At 30.4% G+C, this 18,359-nt stretch overlaps 4 protein-coding genes across 9 annotated transcripts; 1 reads left to right on the top strand and 3 right to left on the bottom strand.

The window, feature by feature from the left end:
* Positions 1-132: 132 nt before the first annotated feature.
* LOC124431264 (RNA helicase aquarius) lies at positions 133-16,567 on the top strand. Of its 3 annotated transcripts, XM_046978945.1 has the most exons (15): positions 133-535; positions 684-1,320; positions 1,588-1,766; positions 11,783-11,896; positions 12,002-12,105; positions 12,201-12,312; positions 12,406-12,619; positions 12,689-12,737; positions 12,819-13,054; positions 13,176-13,563; positions 13,656-13,904; positions 14,005-14,362; positions 14,467-14,732; positions 14,859-15,993; positions 16,108-16,567. In XM_046978945.1, the coding sequence occupies exons 1-15, from the start codon at positions 452-454 to the stop codon at positions 16,429-16,431; spliced, it is 4,449 nt and encodes a 1,482-aa protein (XP_046834901.1). In that variant the 5' UTR covers positions 133-451; the 3' UTR covers positions 16,432-16,567. The 3 variants fall into 3 exon arrangements, with proteins under 3 accessions (XP_046834901.1, XP_046834902.1, XP_046834903.1); XM_046978946.1 differs by lacking the exon at positions 133-535 and having other exon boundaries at positions 1,212-1,354; XM_046978947.1 differs by lacking the exon at positions 133-535 and having other exon boundaries at positions 1,216-1,354; positions 1,625-1,766.
* Positions 2,061-4,207, bottom strand: LOC124431268 (probable G-protein coupled receptor Mth-like 5). Its single transcript, XM_046978952.1, has 2 exons — positions 2,917-4,207; positions 2,061-2,840 (listed from the first exon to the last, which is right to left on the bottom strand). Exons 1-2 carry the CDS (start codon positions 3,704-3,706, stop codon positions 2,188-2,190), a joined length of 1,443 nt encoding a protein of 480 aa, XP_046834908.1. The 5' UTR covers positions 3,707-4,207; the 3' UTR covers positions 2,061-2,187.
* On the bottom strand, positions 5,346-9,893 carry LOC124431269 (G-protein coupled receptor Mth2-like). Of its 3 annotated transcripts, XM_046978954.1 has the most exons (9): positions 9,772-9,886; positions 9,526-9,571; positions 9,021-9,332; positions 7,668-7,923; positions 7,247-7,542; positions 7,025-7,103; positions 6,783-6,943; positions 6,419-6,656; positions 5,346-5,914 (listed from the first exon to the last, which is right to left on the bottom strand). In XM_046978954.1, exons 3-9 carry the CDS (start codon positions 9,070-9,072, stop codon positions 5,716-5,718), a joined length of 1,281 nt encoding a protein of 426 aa, XP_046834910.1. In that variant the 5' UTR covers positions 9,073-9,332; positions 9,526-9,571; positions 9,772-9,886; the 3' UTR covers positions 5,346-5,715. The 3 variants fall into 3 exon arrangements, with proteins under 3 accessions (XP_046834910.1, XP_046834911.1, XP_046834909.1); XM_046978955.1 differs by having other exon boundaries at positions 7,668-8,018; positions 9,021-9,571; positions 9,772-9,893; XM_046978953.1 differs by having other exon boundaries at positions 9,021-9,853.
* Positions 16,539-18,215, bottom strand: LOC124431270. 2 transcript variants are annotated; one of them, XM_046978956.1, is made up of 3 exons: positions 17,815-18,215; positions 17,486-17,736; positions 16,539-17,403 (listed from the first exon to the last, which is right to left on the bottom strand). In XM_046978956.1, the coding sequence occupies exons 1-3, from the start codon at positions 17,848-17,850 to the stop codon at positions 16,716-16,718; spliced, it is 975 nt and encodes a 324-aa protein (XP_046834912.1). In that variant the 5' UTR covers positions 17,851-18,215; the 3' UTR covers positions 16,539-16,715. The 2 variants fall into 2 exon arrangements, with proteins under 2 accessions (XP_046834912.1, XP_046834913.1); XM_046978957.1 differs by having other exon boundaries at positions 17,486-17,718.
* Positions 18,216-18,359: the final 144 nt, after the last annotated feature.

Below are 18,359 nucleotides of genomic sequence, written 5' to 3'. Positions count from 1 at the left end.
AATCAATTTTAAATTTAAATATCAAAAATCATTGTACCAACGACAATGCATGAAAATTACTTTAACCAATTAAAGGTACTGACAACAACATCAACGACGTAATATTAAATTTATTCCATCTACTACCATGTTTATCAAGTATCAGCAAGTTCCGTGGATAAGTAGTTTGATGTAATTTTAAAAATGATATGTGTGGTTATTAAATTAATTATATATTAATATCTTGAAAAAAGATAACAAAAATGTTGATAAATTTAAAAAATATAATTGATATAACATTGGAAATGTTATTTTGAATTACATGATTGTGTGGTATATGCATATAACCAATTAAAACGTGTAGTGTTTGTGTTAAGTGCAGTAACGTTCATGCTGCTGAGTTTATATACTGGATGATATTTTGTGTTATGTTGTAAAAAAGTATAGGAAACAAAAATATTAATGATCAAAAATGGAAAATCAAAATGGTCCTCCCATCAAAAGTAATAATCCTGCACCAACGGTTGAACAGATTAATGCAGATAAAATAACTCAGGTATTTCATTTAATCATTTTATTTTATTGTTTCAGAGTTTCGTTTTTAAGATTGCGTTCGTTTAAATAAATAATACTCGTTTTTTTATAACTTAATTAATTATATATAATACAATCTGAAACGATAAAATTTTTGGTTTATTTCACAGTTGGCCAACAAGTATTGGGCACCGCATACTACAGATATACATCTTTCATTTAATTCTCAAATAGTAGATGACATTTATATTCAAGAAATATGTGCTTCGAAGTTTTCAATTCGGCGCATTATGATGCTAGAATTCAGTCAATATTTGGAAAATTTTCTTTGGCCAAATTATCATGTAGAAACTGCTACACGTGCTCATACTATGTCTATCGTTGTTATGGTCAATGAGAAATTTCGAGAGCGCGTACAAGTTTGGGAGGCATTCGAGAAGAATCCTACTCAATTCGCAGGATTTTTTCAAAAAGTTCTTGAAGCATGCTTAGAAGAGAGTATAATGGATTTTGATCTTAAGGAACAAACCGCTCTTATTGTCTTTTTGAATCATTGCTTTAATTCTATGGAAGTACCATTAGTTAGAGAGGAAGTAAAGAGATTGGTATCGTTGTCTATGTGGATTTCATTACAAGAGGGACGTAGAGAATTAGAATTTAAAAAATATCCAAAATGGAGAAAATACTGGAAGGTTATAAGAAAAAAAGATAATCCTGAGTTGAAAGAAAAACTAGAATGGGAACGTAAATTTTTGCATAGACTAATGATCAAATTTATGACCATATTAGAAACAATTCCACTTGAAGGTAATTGATGCACGAGTTCCTGACAGGAAAAAAGGTAAGCAATGACCTCTTGTAGGACAAAAATATTGATGATCAAATAATATTTTAATACATTAACAATTACATGTTGTGTATAAAGAAATTTGTCCTTATGTCAATTGTATATAGAGGCATACATATACCATTTTTGCCTTTAGGAACTCGTGTTGCTATCTTTTCTTATATTTTGATATATATATATGTTAGTATATATTTAGGAACAATATAACATTAAATACATTATTACAGAACCTGTTTTCCCTGACAAAATACGTTATTGTGAAAGGTTCTTGGAACTGATCATTGATCTGGAGGCTCTTCTACCAACCAGACGCTTCTTTAATACTGTGATGGATGATTGCCATTTGGTAGTACGCTGTCAACTATCTAATTTGTTACATCGGCTAGAAGGTGGACTATTTGGTCAGGTAAGTTTTAGAAATATAATATCAGGATATAATTAGATTATGTAAGATAGTATATTTAATTATGAGTATGCATGAATATTTATATAAAACGATTCTTTTTTTTATACAAAAATTGCCATATTATACAAACAAATATTACATAAATATTTTGAAAACATAGAGATTAACTATTTCATAGTTAACTTTGACTATATACCGAATATAGGTATTAATACTTTACTAGGTAATATATATTTATAAAATTGTATTATATTATTAATTAACAGATTTTGATTATATATACAAATCTATTTGATTTAAGGCATATATAATTTACAAGATATCAAATATTATAATACTATTTAAGTTTAATTGATATTAAATATTAGATATGTCTTATTTAGACATTCAGTCAGAGTTATTTATAAGATATAAGTGCACTTTAATAACCTGCATTTATTGCTGTCATCTCTTCTCCCCAATCAAGGCCTTCAATATTTTCTCCATTATTACAACAATTGCATGTTTTCCCAAGTAAAAATGTGACTCTTTTTTGACCAAATACGCATATATAAAGTACAAAAATTGCTTGTAACAAATTAACAACAATGTGGCAATATGCTAAAGCTTCATATTTTAATCCTGACAGTAATAAAGAGATCCAACTAATGCTCATTATTGCGAATAGAAAAACAAACATTCTGAAACTGTATTTCATTTTATGATGAATTCTGCCATATGTACTCATTCTTTTAATTCTGTTTGCTGTTGTTAAAACAAAGGAAAAATCAACTATTATTGTAAGAATAATAGACATAAATAATACTGAAAGAGCTAGCCAACCAACAGTTTCTTGAGCGGGGTATACTGTACCACCTATAGATGGTTTGTCAATTTCTAATGCAAAATGTGCAAAAATAGCAGTTCCAGCAATAGCAATAGTTGATATCCAAACATATGTGGAATAGTAACAATATTTTCTTCCATCAGTTATACGCAAAAATACATTGCGAGATCTAAATGTATTCCAAACGTAATAGCCCAAAGCATTGAGCCAAAAGAAAGCTGCTAATAAAGACACATATGCAACTGTATCTGAAAAAAAATCAAAGAAAATTAAGTAGAAACTATATTTTATTGAAATTCTACATTTAGTTGATTTTAAACTCACCAGCTATCATAAAACTAACATGACTACCAAGTTCAGTGAATATTCTTACTGTCGAAGCACATTGATTTGTTATAAGGCACAATGTCATACTAGTTATCATATTACCTACAAGATCTCGCAATTGCGGTAGAACAAAATAAATTACTGCGACAACAAGATATGCTGCTATGGATATGGCACGAAAGGCAGGATCAATAGCATGTTTCATCAAGTAATTGGCATCTGTCCATTGAACAGGTACCTCAGGTACACATATCATAGCATAGGTAGCAACCAAATGATCTCTACTTAGGACAGCTTTGTCGGCACAATATTTCCCAAAAGAATAATCATAGTGAATGGATTTGGTCCCTTCTTCTCCGTCATCAAATCTGAACGGTTCTATGACCTCTTCTCCATTTCTGATTGTTTCTTTCTTGAGATCATCGATATAATGTCTAAGTTTGCCAAAGGGCAATACAATAGCCAATCTGTCTGGCCCGGAAGGATAATAATATACATGCCATTGATGTTCATTACTATGACATTTAGGTAATCCAAAACGATAATCTGGTGTGACTTGATTTCGTAACGAAAAATCTGAGTCTTTGTCTTCTGTATATTCTGGTTGCCATGGTTTCGTTTCGTTTGTCACTGATAATGGTGTGCACGTGTCGTCCAAAAGAAGTTCACTGAGTTCGCAACACTTTGCAATCTTTACTGCATTTATTTTGGCATTTGTATTTCCACCGGCGAATCTTGAATGACTCGCTAGGAATGATATGAGAAGAAACGCCGTTGCAAGATACATGTCACTCCCGTATTGTCCCCCTTCTCTCTCTCTCTCTCTCTCTTTCTCTCTCGTATTTTACACACACAAACGAAGGAGTGCACACTTTCTCTCTATCTTTCTCACTTTTTCTATTCCTTTTTTCTTTCTTCCTTTATTATCATCACCTTCGGTTCCTTTCTTGTCCCTCCATTAATTCAACATTTTCAACGTGCAATAAGTTTCTCGAAGATGTTCCACGGAAGTATATATGTAAATTGATGAAATATTGATTTCCACTCTCTTTTACAGGACGTTTAAGGTCTGTACACACGTAAGCGCGAATAAGGCAATACATTGGAATCATCTTCGCTTTGCCATACCTGTCTGTCGCTAGTACTGCCTGCAAAGAAACCTACCCCTGCCCATCCATACTCGTCGTCGTTTTCTCCTTCTTTTACTTCTCCTCCTCTTTATCTCTTTATCCATTCTCGTTTCTCCTTGTGCTCTTCCTTACTTTATTTCTCTTATACGCTATCCTACTTCCCCCTCTATGCGTTAATTTATTCTCTCTCTCTCTCTCTCTCTCTCTCTCTCTCTCTCTCTCTCTCTTCCTCTCTTCCTCTCTCTCCCTCCAGCCCCTTTCGTGAACCCTCTGTATATGCTTCTGTACGTGTTTATGTATGCGCGCGCGCCTCTGTCGCATTAAGGAGTCTGCACACTATTGCAAAAATTTAAGGTCAGTTCACACTGAACGCATCTTAATAAAGAAACTCCATTTAAAGTCAAATATACAAATTCGCCGAATGAACGAAGGTTTCAAAGAATTAGAAAATGTTTTATTTATTAATCGCATCTTTATTTTCTGATTTTTCTACATATCTATGTATGACGTTATTTCTTTATACGTTAATTCATTCGTTTGTCATGATTGTATCATTGTTCCAGATATTTTATATAAATGAAATAAGTAAATGATAATCGTTTGTAAAAACATACGAATAAATATGATAAAAGAAGTAATATAATTATAAGTTAGAAGATAAAAAAAATAGTATTTGCATTACGTGTGAACGATGGTTAAAAACGAATAAAGCATCTTCTGTGATTAGATTAGATCGTTCTTTATCATATTAACAGAATGAGTCTTCTACATTGATACGACGAGTAACTTCACTGCCGCCCTCGCATACCTCTTTGTTAATAGGTAGTACAAACGCTTCCTTTTTGTAACGTATCGTAAATGATACTTATGCGACTACAGCAATGCTAGAGTCGAACCGAACGTTTTATAATCAATATATGTAATAGCATATGCGTCAACAACACAAAAAGAAATCTCTATATTATATCATTTTTTGATTCGTCAGATTTATTTATTTATACATAAGTATTACGTTTCAATTTATAAGTTTTTTTTTAATATTCTCATCGCGTTGACGATGAGTCGTTCGATTGTGTCAGAGTCCCTGTCCAATGTTGTTGCACGTACAAAGTCCGATATGTATATCGTGTGAAAGAAAGAAAAAAATTCGATGAGTCGATGCTTTGTTTTTTTTACTTTAAAGAGATTTAAAGACTGTTTTCCATTATCATTTTGGTTCTTTGTCACTAACATATATTGACAATTTTTCAAATAAAAGGTATCAGTACAGGACAAATAGAGAGGTATAATAAATAATATGTGTACTTATATTTTATTTTCCTTTTTTTTTTCGACTTTCCACAATTTCTTAATATTTACAGAGATTTCTGTACAATAATAATCTCTTCGCTCACAAAAGCAGAGAAAATTATATTAAACTATATGAAGTATATGCATGAATACATTCTAAGGAGATATATATGGATTAGTTTTATTTGTATTATGAAAATTTAGATATTATTTCTTTTCTATGTCCTTACGATATTGAGATAATTATTTCCAATTAATGCGATTGTAAACTTTGTTTATAGTTAAAATAGAATGAGATCGTAAATCGATATACTATCTTCTTCTTTGTCTTTTGAACGATTAAATTCTAATAATGTCATAGATAAATTAAATATTCTTAATCTTGTTGAGACAATTCCAATTCTTCTGGTAATACTATCTCACATTCCTCGTCTTCGTAAACTGTCCATGATTTAGGGAAAATTATACCGCAAGGTTTCTTTTTCGCTAAAAGCTTTCTCACCCTTTTTCGTGTTACAACCAAAAGAAGAAATATTATAAAACCTTGCAACGTATTGAGGATGTCCGTTGGTATCCTAATACATAAAATGGGAGAACGAGCATGAAATAAAAGCCCAAAATAGAATGAGAATATACGAGGCACGTTTGAGAGAATAGCATACATTCGCTTAATGGATAGAAAAAAAAGAAGAAGAAGAAGAAGAAAGAAAAAGAAGAAAGAAAAAGAACAAAATCAAAAGAAATATATGATGAAAGAAAAAGAACAAAAAAAGATATATGATATACCGCGTTCGCTATTAATGCAAAGGAAAACGGAAGATCGTATATGCCACAGGCTATATTTTAATAATTGCTTGTTCTCGTGATTGTGTGCTGCCACTGCTGCTGGTGTATGTGTATGCATGCATGCATGCATGTATGTATGTATGTATGTATATGTATGTGTGTGTGTGTGTTTGATGTTTACGTTTTCAAGGATCATCGTTCATTCTGTATTACGAAATAAATTTCATTTGTGAGAGTTATACTAATATGTATAAAGGAATAAAAAAACTTAGTTGATTCGATTATATACGTACCAATACCACTGAGTTGTCCCAGCAGCGAATGATAATATTTCAAAGATCCATGTTATACCCATAACAAGCATAAGCTTTATATAAAGCAAACATTTAAATCGTAATGCTCGTAGGTTGTTTCCAATATACTCCCGGTATTCATGCCATAATCTCCAACTTGTTAGACCCAAATAAATAACATTTAGTGTCAATAAAAAGGCAATTGGACCATAAAAAAATACCCATACTTCGGATGTACCTAAAGAATTCGAAAGAAAGATTACTTCAAATCAAACATGTATACATATATATAAGGGAGGGGGGGAAAGAAATGGAGATGTAATTAATACGAAATTAAATGGAAACATTAAGTAATATAAATTACCATTAAACCAACATCTGTATTCGCCAAAATGAGGTTTCAAATGAGACCCTTGAATATGATGAGCGATCAATGCTGATATTAGAAAACAGATCGGTACGAACCATCCATAAACACAATATATAAAAAAAAGTACTCTATCTTTAATTAGGAAATTTTTAAACCTGAGAATATAATCGTTTTTATTAAATTAGTTCGGTAAAACTGATTCTTTATGAACAATGTATGAAATATTTTTTACTCACCAAACTGTTCGCCAAATATTAAAAGCCACGATGTTCAACCAAAAGAAGGCGGTCATGAAGGCATAGTAGAGAAAGAATGCTAATGTTAAAAAATATAAATGTTTCATTAATTCTAAATTCAAATTCTAAATTTAACTAATTCTAAATTTTTACTAATATTCTAAATCAATATGCATACACATATATATATATATATATATATATATATATATATATACATACCTAATGTAACACACATCGTTATTTCTTCACTTTCATATTCCTTAATGTGTTGTATGCAAAGAATAATATAACTGACTGCCAAAGAAAATACAGCACCCATCATTGCTTTGTCTTGTATTTCCCGAAGTTCGGGAAGGATCAAATAAATCATCAAAGTGGCAATCAAAAATATCGCCGATATCATGCTGAGAATAAAGAAAAGTATGCTTTTCCATAGTGGTGGCTCGTCCATATACGTTTCATCGAAGCATACGAGTACAGAAGGTTTGACATTTTTCGTATGTATCACACAAAAGCTATAATAAGTAAATACTTTATGAGTCTGAATGAAATATTAAAAGAAGAAGAAGAAGGAAGAAAAAAAAAACAAAGTGAAAAAAATTGAACGGATTGTAATGGAAAAAATTAATAGAACATTTACTGATCCTGTAATATTGGAATGAAATTTTCGGTTTCTGTCAGCATAGCTCCATTTTTCGTTTCAGTAATATTAAATTCTTCGATTTCGCCGTTTATTTTATAAAAGCCTAGTGTACATTTGATACGAATGTTACTGCCGTCACTGCAATTCCTTCCGGCTACCCACGTCGTATCATTTTGACAGCAATTTATGTCGATGGCTTCGCTTAATAAGCTGGTCCATATCAGCCAATGAAGGCATAATATCCAAACAGGTACTGTGAAAAGCGTTAAGCGAAATGAGTTCATATGAGAAATTAATAGGGCAACGCGTTACGATACTCTTCGTTGTCTTCAATTTTTATTAACGCAACTGAAATAAATTGAAAACAATTAAGCGATAAAAAGAGAAATAATGATAGAGGAGCGATTGAAATGAAAGCGGAGTGGAAAGACACGAGTAATATGCGTATTAAATAGTTCTTATATCATACAATTCGTTTTTACAATATATTAATGCATATTTTGGTAATTGAACGTGCATGATTCACGATAATTACTATTTCTAATACCGGAAAATATAGAGACTATCTGTAGATTTAACTTCGATAAGAACGATAATATTGTTTTGCGCTATCTACGTTTGTATTTCGTATATTAACTTGCATTCGTAATATTAATAGACGTGAGACAAAAGAGAGATAGATAGAGAGAGAGAGAGAGAAAGAGAGAAAGAGAGAGAAAGAGAGAGAGAGAGAAAGAGAAAGAGAAAGAAAGAGAGATGAATCATATCAAAAATAAATACGAACGAAAGAGTAAATATTTGTAATATAATTTGTAAAAATATAATAATTATTCGACTTCATCGAGAGAGATCGGTACGATTTTATTTGATTTCAAATTTCGTATGACGTTAATACAATCATTGATTTCTTTTATCACTTTGATCATACAGAAAATCGAAATTTCTGGATAGAAATAGTAATCTTTTTTCAATATACGCTGATATCAATGTTTGTTACGTACAATATCTAAATTTATTATTTAACGTGATGTATTACTTCATATTTTTACGAAAATCTTTAATCGCTTAAGATTTTATGTATTCACACGTTCATATATATATGTATATAAATTAAATATAAATATTAAATATATGTGTATATTTAAGAAGAACGAATTTATGCTTTTATAAACTTGGATGAATGTACGTAAATACAAAATGACGCACGTCACAAATGCGTTAAAATGTGCATGCATATGTGTGTGGGTGCGTGTGTATGTTTTGTATCTTTAAAAGAATTAATTTTCATATATAATATATTTATATTAATTGTCTTAAAAAATGAAATAGAAAAAAATGATGAGATCTTACCTTTCATCGACAATAAACAAGGTTTTCGTTTATAATTCATATTTGACGGCATTTATTTTTTACTTTTCATTACCGCATGTCGTTTCTTTCTCTTTCTCTCCCTTTCTCTCTCTCTCTCTCTTTCTCATTAGATAATCGAAAATATTTCATAAAAGAAAAAAATAGAACAAAGTAAAGAAAAAAAAAAAATATAAAAAATCAAAAAAATATAAACATGATGAACTTTTGACCTTCCAATCGTACGTTTTATCTGTTATGTGGCACACCGTTGTCAAAGGGCACCATAAATAGATTTATGCGTGATAAACTCAACTATAAAAAGAGTGCAAAAGAGTAATTCGTCAATATTAACATTCCTATTCTCACTAAATATTATCAAATAAAATATTATGAGACTTTTGGAGTATCTCGGGCTGCTGGAAGAAGTTCTCACTCTCGAAAATATCAAACTTGGACAAAGAGAGAAAGAGAGAAAGAGAAAGAAAAAAGAGAATGACAAAGCTACCCTGGGCTATTCTTGCACTTCTGTATCGACGACTATAACACTGGGACTACAAGAAAGGAAAATGAAACGTTAACGCGCGAACTATTTTCTTATATTTTTTGTTAATGTATATTTGAAAACTATAAAAAGATAATTTCAATTATAATTCTCGAGATATTCAATTAAGAATATTTTCTAAATAAGTTAAAATTTTAAACTTCGTGTATTTAATTTCGGATAATGTTCAAAGTATTTTTTGACTCGTACGTGTTATAAAAATCAAGAAGAGAACTTTCGCTCTCGGAGGAATGTTAACGCACACACGATACGCACGATACTGAAGAACGATTGTCTTAGCCATCAACCGTTCCTCGCGAACGCCCATAGATAGAAAATATCTGCCTTTCGACGACGAGTTACATTTTTTCCTTTTCGATGAAGAAAGACGGATAAAAAGAAAGAAGAGAGAAAAAAGAAGATAATCAATTGGAGTGTCTCATATTCTTGATCGATTAAAATTGATATATTGTATTATCCTTTTTATTTATTTATTCATTATGAAAATTAATTATTTATTCTTCTTGTAATTATATATATATATATATATATATATATATATATATATATATTTCAATATATTAATTATAATTAATTTTTTATATATAGTAGGGCGCTTAATAAGAATTAATATAAATGTATTAAAAAACTTTAAAGAAACGATATATTACTTTTTATTAAGATTACTATACACCCGCGGCTAAAAGATCTTTATCAGAAAAAAAATCTGTTAAAAATAGAGATTTGAGAGTATTAATAATTAGTAATAAATGATACGGTATAAATCTCTTTGTTCTATGGATTGATATATTATTAATAATCAAATATAATAATATTAGTCATCGATGGATATCATATTACTTTGAATTTACTATCATTATATTGATAGTCTAATTTTAGCACTTAATATGCGTCGATAAACCGTGCTTATATAGTATACAAGTATTATATACACGTGTGAAACATTAAATTAACTACACGTGTCATGATAATGCGTACCAATGTCAATTGTAGATTCTCTTATAAACACTCATTTGCTTGTATTATAAATTATTATCAAGATTTATATATATATATATATATATATATATATATATATATATATATATATATATATATATATATATATATATATATATATATATATATACATATATATGGTATGTATAAAATCGAATCGCAAATAATCATATGATAAATACAACAAGATAGTTATAATCGATAATATGAATGGAATAAGAATGAAAAAATGTTTAATCTACAATATACAGAAGTGGGTATTGTAAGGTAAAAAAATTCCATTACTTTATCATAATAACAATTTGTAATTGTGTAGTTGAGAAGTGTGTCGAAGGACTCGAACGAAGAATGCCAATTACATTGACGTGTGAATAAAAGTGATTAATTATAATCGTCACTATATGCGTATCTTTTTTTTTTTTTTTTTTTTTTTTTTTTTTTTTTTTTTTTTTTTTTTTTTTTTTTTTTTTTTTTATTTTTATTCTTTTTTATGTCGACTTATACGTAAACATTCTACGAATCGTGAATCGATGAAAAAAATGTCAAATCTTTCGAAATCAAAAAAAAAGAAAAAAAAAGAAAGATTCGTCTCAAAGAAATGTTTGTATGATTTGCATATTACTCATGTATTTTTTATTAGTATTGAAATGAAACGGGAATTTACCATAATGTAAACATAATTATTCAAAACTTACGTAAAAAGATTTTTAGAAAGAAAAAGTAAATTAGAAAGAAGCATATATGAATAGTGAAACAAGGTAACGCATATCAATTGGAATGAGAGAGGAAAAGAAAAGAGAAAGAGAGAGAGAGAGAGAGAGAGAGAGAGAGAGAGAGAGAGAGAGAGAGAGAGAGAGATGAAGATCAAGTTGAAATGAAAAAGAGATAATATCTGCTCCTATACTGTCATCATTCATAATAATAACGCTCATAATAATAAAATCAATTGTTAAAATATTTTTTTAAAGTAATAAAAAATTAATTATTATTCGTATAACCGATTAGAGAATATATATTATATGTATTTATATTTGATTATCTATTTTTAGAGCTTGATGAACTTTGTAACGATGTATGTGTGTGTGTGCGTATTTGTTGTATATCTATATATTATGAAATATTTCAATACACTAAAAAAAAAAAAAAAAAAAAAACCTCATATCACTTATTTCATTAATTATATTACGATCGATAATTTCAGCTCCTGGAAATGCTGAAGTTTTATGCCAGATTTGAAATTAGCGAAGAAACGGGAGATCCTTTGACCGATCACGATATGACTCAATTACATTATGCCAAAATTACATCCCTTCAGGTATAGATGATATATGTACGCATATGACGTATCAATCATTTCTATCTAAAATAAATGTATATGAATTGTAAAATCTGTATATGTATTTTTTTTTCCCAAATGCAGAAAGCGGTCTTTGCTAAATTTCGTGATCTACGAAATTTTGCCTTGGCAAACGTAGCAAGCGTGGATACCAGAGATGCGCTTAATAAACATTTTGGATCTCTCAGGTGAATATATATTATAATTAAATATAAATTTATTCTATTGACAGAATAAAAATATATTTATATGTATCTACACATTTGTTGATTTTACTTTTTAGTCAAGAAGAATTGAAATCTATTGCAAGTTATTTGAATTTGGTACCACCGAAGGAAAGGGAGAAAAATGAAAATTGGTATCGCTTGGACATAGATTTTCTTCGAGAACTATTGGTAATTTAAAAGCAATCTTTACTCGTATTTTCAAAAGCGGCGGAATTCTACTCTTTTCTTTTTTACACAAATTTTTTTTCTTCTCTATTTCAGATATCGCGACACGAACGTAGAGCATCACAGCTCGAAGAATTAAATGAAATGCCACTTTATCCAACCGAGGATATCATTTGGAACGAAAGTATCGTACCAACCGAATATTTTTCAGGCGAAGGCTGTTTGGCTTTGCCGAAATTAAACTTACAATTTTTAACTCTCCACGATTATCTCTTAAGAAACTTTAATCTTTTTCGCTTAGAATCCACATGTACGTATTTTCAATATCTATATTTTCGAAATATCTGTATGTTTACATTGATTTCATTATCATTTACAGATGAAATACGCCAAGATATCGAAGACGCTGTGAGTAGATTGAGTCCATGGTATGTGGTTCATATGAATTACGATAAGCCAAATCATATTACAATTCTTGTACACTGGAATAACGTTACTTTTTTTTTTAGGCAAGCTGAAGACGGTGGTGTATATTTTGGTGGTTGGGCCAGAATGGCACAACCGATTACACAATTTGCAGTCGTTGAAGTAGCCAAACCTAATATCGGTGAAAAGAGACCATCTCGAGTACGTGCCGATGTCACGATCAATTTGAGTGTTCGAAAGGAGATCAAATCAGAATGGGAAAATCTTCGGAAGCATGACGTTTGTTTTCTTATTACAGTGAAACCACAAAATCCGATCGGTAACATTAATGTTATTATAATTATTCGTAACTTTGAGATTATAAAATTAACATTTATATCCAATGGGGAAGAAAGAGAGAGAGAGAGAGATATTTCAACAGATTTTTGTTATCCTAATAGGTACAAAATACAGTCATAAGCTTCCTTTTATACCACAAGTTGGTTTAGCGACAGTACGTGGATGTGAAGTAGAAGGTATGTTAGATTCCAATGGAAGAGTTATTGAAGATGGTCCCGAACCAAGACCTATTTTACCAGGAGATACGAGAACTTACAGAGTATGGTTAGACTCTAATCAATATCGAATCGATATGGATAATGCTAGTCACGGTGGTGAAGATGTTTACGAAGGATTTAACGTAATAATGAGACGAAAGCCTAAAGAAAATAACTTTAAAGCTGTTTTAGAGACTATACGAGAACTTATGAACACGGAATGTGTTGTTCCGGATTGGCTTCATGATATTATACTTGGTTATGGTGATCCTGGTGCTGCTCGTTATTCTAGGTATATGATCTTTGACAAGTGGAATTTTATTAACATTCCATTATCAAGAGATAGTGTGAACAATATTTATTAATCATCATGATTATTAACAGAATGCCGAATGAAATAGCAACGATGGATTTCAACGATACGTTTCTTGATATAAAACATTTACGGTCTAGCTTTCCACATTATGAGATTAGAGTGAAATGCGATGAACAAGAAAAACTCGTTAGACCTTTCCGATTGACGTTCGAAGATGTTATCGCTAAACAAAATAATGAACATGTTGACAAAATTATTATAGTTGAACCTCACGTACCTCCTAGCCGAGGCCCATACAAAGCTAATGAACCTAAGAAGTTCGTATAAAAAGAAATTATTTGTCCATGATATTGTTATTCTTTAAATTACGTTATTTTATGTAAATATATATATATATATATATGATATTTATTGCAGAAATCAAATCCCTTTTACACCAACACAAGTGGAAGCCATTAGAGCTGGAATGCAACCAGGTTTAACGCTTGTAGTAGGTCCACCTGGTACTGGTAAAACTGATGTAGCAGTTCAAATTATATCTAATCTTTATCATAATTTTCCTTATCAAAGAACACTCATTGTAACGCATTCGAATCAAGCACTAAATCAATTGTTTGAAAAAATTATGGCACTTGATATCGATGAACGTCATTTGTTACGTCTTGGTCATGGAGAAGAGGCATTAGAAACTGAAAAAGATTTCAGTAGATATGGTAGAGTAAACTATGTGCTAGCTAAACGTTTAGATCTACTTATGGAAGTACAAAGACTACAGGTAATATATCAATCTTATCATATTATATTAATTTATTAAATTTATTATTATTATATAAATTATACAAAGAACTTTGACATTATTTTACTAATATTTGTTAAAAGGAATCGTTAAATGTGAAGGGCGATGTAGCATATACTTGCGAGACAGCAGGACATTTCTTTATGTATCAAATACAAACACGTTGGGAACGTTTTGAGACTAGGATTAAACAAAAACAGGGATCAGACGCATCATCAACCTCGACGTCGACGGCTTTTATCGTGGATGAAGAATTTCCATTCCATAAATTTTTCGATAATGCACCACAACCATTATTTAAACATAAGACATTTGAGGAAGATATAGAGATTGCTCGTAGTTGTTTCCGGTACATACATATGTTATTTCCATCTCTTCGTAATATCTGATAATTACATTCTATATATATACACATATATATATATATATATATATATATATATATATATCTAATCTAAGTACATTATGTTTATAGATATATTGAAAGAATATTCGCACAATTAGAAGAATTTAGAGCATTCGAATTGCTCAGATCCGGACTTGATAGATCTAAATATTTACTAGTGAAGGAGGCAAAGGTTATAGCTATGACATGTACTCACGCAGCTTTAAAAAGGCGTGAACTTGTGGATATGGGTTTCAAATATGACAACATCCTAATGGAAGAGTCTGCACAAATTTTAGAAATTGAAACTTTCATTCCGTTATTACTTCAAAATCCTCAAGATGGTTATAATCGTTTAAAACGTTGGATAATGATTGGCGATCATCATCAATTGCCACCTGTTATTAAAAATATGGCATTCCAAAAATATTCGAATATGGAACAGTCTCTTTTCGCACGATTCGTAAGATTAGGTGTTCCAACGGTTGATTTAGATGGTCAAGGACGTGCTAGGCCGAGTATATGTAATTTATATAATTGGCGATACAAAAAGCTTGGTAATTTATTACACGTAGAACGTAGTGCTGAATATTTAGTGGCAAATGCAGGTTTCCTTTACGATTTTCAATTGGTTAATGTCGAAGATTTCAATGGTATTGGAGAAAGTGAGCCTAGTGCATATTTTTATCAAAATCTCGCTGAAGCAGAATATTGTGTTGCTGTGTTTATGTACATGCGTCTTTTGGGTTATCCAGCGGATAAAATTAGTATATTAACTACATATAACGGTCAAAAACACCTTATAAGAGATGTAATAAATATAAGATGCGCAAATAATCCATTAATAGGTCGGCCAAATAAAGTAACAACCGTCGATAAGTATCAGGGTCAACAAAATGATTATATAATATTATCTCTAGTAAAAACACGAGCAGTAGGTCATTTAAGGGATGCTAGACGTCTCGTGGTAGCAATGTCAAGAGCACGACTAGGTCTATACGTCTTTGCCAGAGTATCCCTTTTTAAAAATTGTTTCGAGCTTACGCCTGCATTCAATCAACTGATGCAACGACCATTAAAGCTTCAACTTTTACCACAAGAAACTTATCCTACTGATAGATTAAACGATGCTATTCCATCGACATCTCCAATGGAAATAGAAGACATGCCACATATGGCTAAATTCGTTTACGATTATTATATGGAAAAAGTGAGCGGTATAAAGGTAAGGTTTCATTCCGTATATAAATTTCTTTTTTTTTTTTTTTCTTCTAAATAATTTATAATGAATGTACAATTACATTTATATAATCAAATTTTATTTCTTTCTCAATATAAGGAATCACAAAAAATGTGGCAAAAACCAGGTAGTATGCAAACAACTGGAAGCCCAGTACATAAAGTTCCTGCTCATCCTGGTGCTGATGATGACACGGATGATGAAGAAGAAGAAGAAGAAGAAGAAGAAGAAAAAGAACAAGAACAAGAACAAGAACAAGAACAAGAACAAGAACAAGAACAAGAACAAGAACAAGAACAAGAACAAGAACAGCAACATCAAGAAACACAAGAAATTATAAATGAAATAACCGAAAATAAATGCGAGCCGATACAAAACTTGATCGACGAACCAACTTCTGAGACAAAAGATAATAATGAATAAACGTGTAATCAAGTTGATTCTATTATTAAATATTTTTTAAGTTCTCGATTGTAGACTTAACCGAAAACGATTTAAAAAAATCATCGAGAATCGATTGATAATATCAATTCTAAGAATATACATTTTATTAAAGCGATACAGTATCATTATTTTTTTATTAATATTATAATAAAACTATTTATATATATATACGCACACTCACATACCCACATATGTTATAAGTAATTCATTTATCAAAAGTAATTTTTCACAATGATCAGTTTATACAATCCATTTTGTTCGTACTAAACGAGTTCTGTTTTCTTTTTATTTATAAGTGTTCCTTTTCTACGTGACTTTAATTTTTCTATCTTTTGTACTCTTTTTACATTCTCGTTTGAAATTTGTACACTGGATGGTACATAACTTTCATCAAATTTCATTAACTTTCCTCTAAAATTAGGCTCGTATTCTTCAACCGAAGGCTTTATACCTTTAGAATTAGGTACATATTCTTCTACTAATTCCATAGAAGTAATACTATGAGGTTCATAAGCTTCGTAAGAAGCATTGAAATTTTTAATGGAGTTAGGTACATATGGAACATTATCCAAAACATCATTACATGATTGCACTGGTGTATATTCATTAGATGTCATTTGCATACTCTGCAGTGTACTTTTTCTACTTGGTATATACTTTAAAGGAGGAGAATTTTTCTTTATAGGTGAATCTGGTACATACTCTTCTAATGCCTGATCAGGAGAATAATTTGACTGTTCTATCTGCAAACTGCTATGATTATCAGGTTTTTCTAGATCTATTTCCTTCTTTATTAAATTATCTACTAATTCTTTAGAAGTTGATTTTTCATCACCCGAACTTTGTTCATGTATATCATTCTTTGTAAACTTTCTTCTTGCAGGTGACACATTTACTCTAATCGTTAACAATGATGTATCTTTGGTCCATTCAAAGGAATCAATTGTACATCTGCAATTTAATTTTTTAATTTAAACACGTACAAGATAAATATCAGAGAATTACTTTCGAATAAAACTGATATTTTTCTTACGTTATCTCTAATTGTCTTGTAGATTTTTTCCATTGACACCCTTCGAATTTTCTACGGCATTGCTCGCTAATATCATTTTTGCAGTTACGTAAAATGACTCTTTCCAATATTTTATAAACCGCCGCCCAATCTTCGAGATCGAGCCACTTGTTGGTAGATATCTTTTTCTTCTTTATTTCAATAATTTGTTCTTGCACAGTAACGACAACCGTCGCCACGCAATTATCTGAAGCCTGAAAACACACCCACAGCTTTTGCTTTTATAATGATGAATATAAAACAACGTGATCATTTTGACAGCTGTCAACAGCTGTTGCAGGACAAAATACCTTTATCACTTCTATGTATTGTCCCTCTCGAAACATCTTTTTCTAATTATTTCTTCCTTCTACAAAATCTTAAGAATTATTTCCTAATATACAAAATAAATGTAGCAAAATGGAAAAATAATAATTAAAACATTTGTCGTGATAGCTTTGACGACACTACAATTTTAGTGTCTTCTTCTCTTTAGTCACTTGTCGTTGCTTTACGCGCTACGTGTGCGCACATGAACATACAAACACATATTAATGAAGCATATGCATATATGTACGTTTCATACAGATACTAACTATGAAAATGAAACAAGTGAATGTATTAGACGCATGCGCACATCCTCGTCTTGCCATGTGCGCGATCAAATCAATTGTTATTTGAAAAATTTTTCAAATATAATTTTTAAATACAATTAATAAAACTATAAAATAATATTAATATACGTTTAAGGATATATTATTCTAACATGAAATAACAATTAACTGTCTGTAAAAGATACGTTTATCATAATTGTAATTATATTTAGATTTTTCTTTATTTATGGTTGTATAACTGC

The sequence above is a fragment of the Vespa crabro genome, chromosome 20 (assembly GCF_910589235.1).
Source record: "Vespa crabro chromosome 20, iyVesCrab1.2, whole genome shotgun sequence".
Lineage (NCBI taxonomy): Eukaryota > Metazoa > Arthropoda > Insecta > Hymenoptera > Vespidae > Vespa > Vespa crabro.
This window is presented reverse-complemented; position numbering and strand designations above follow the sequence as displayed.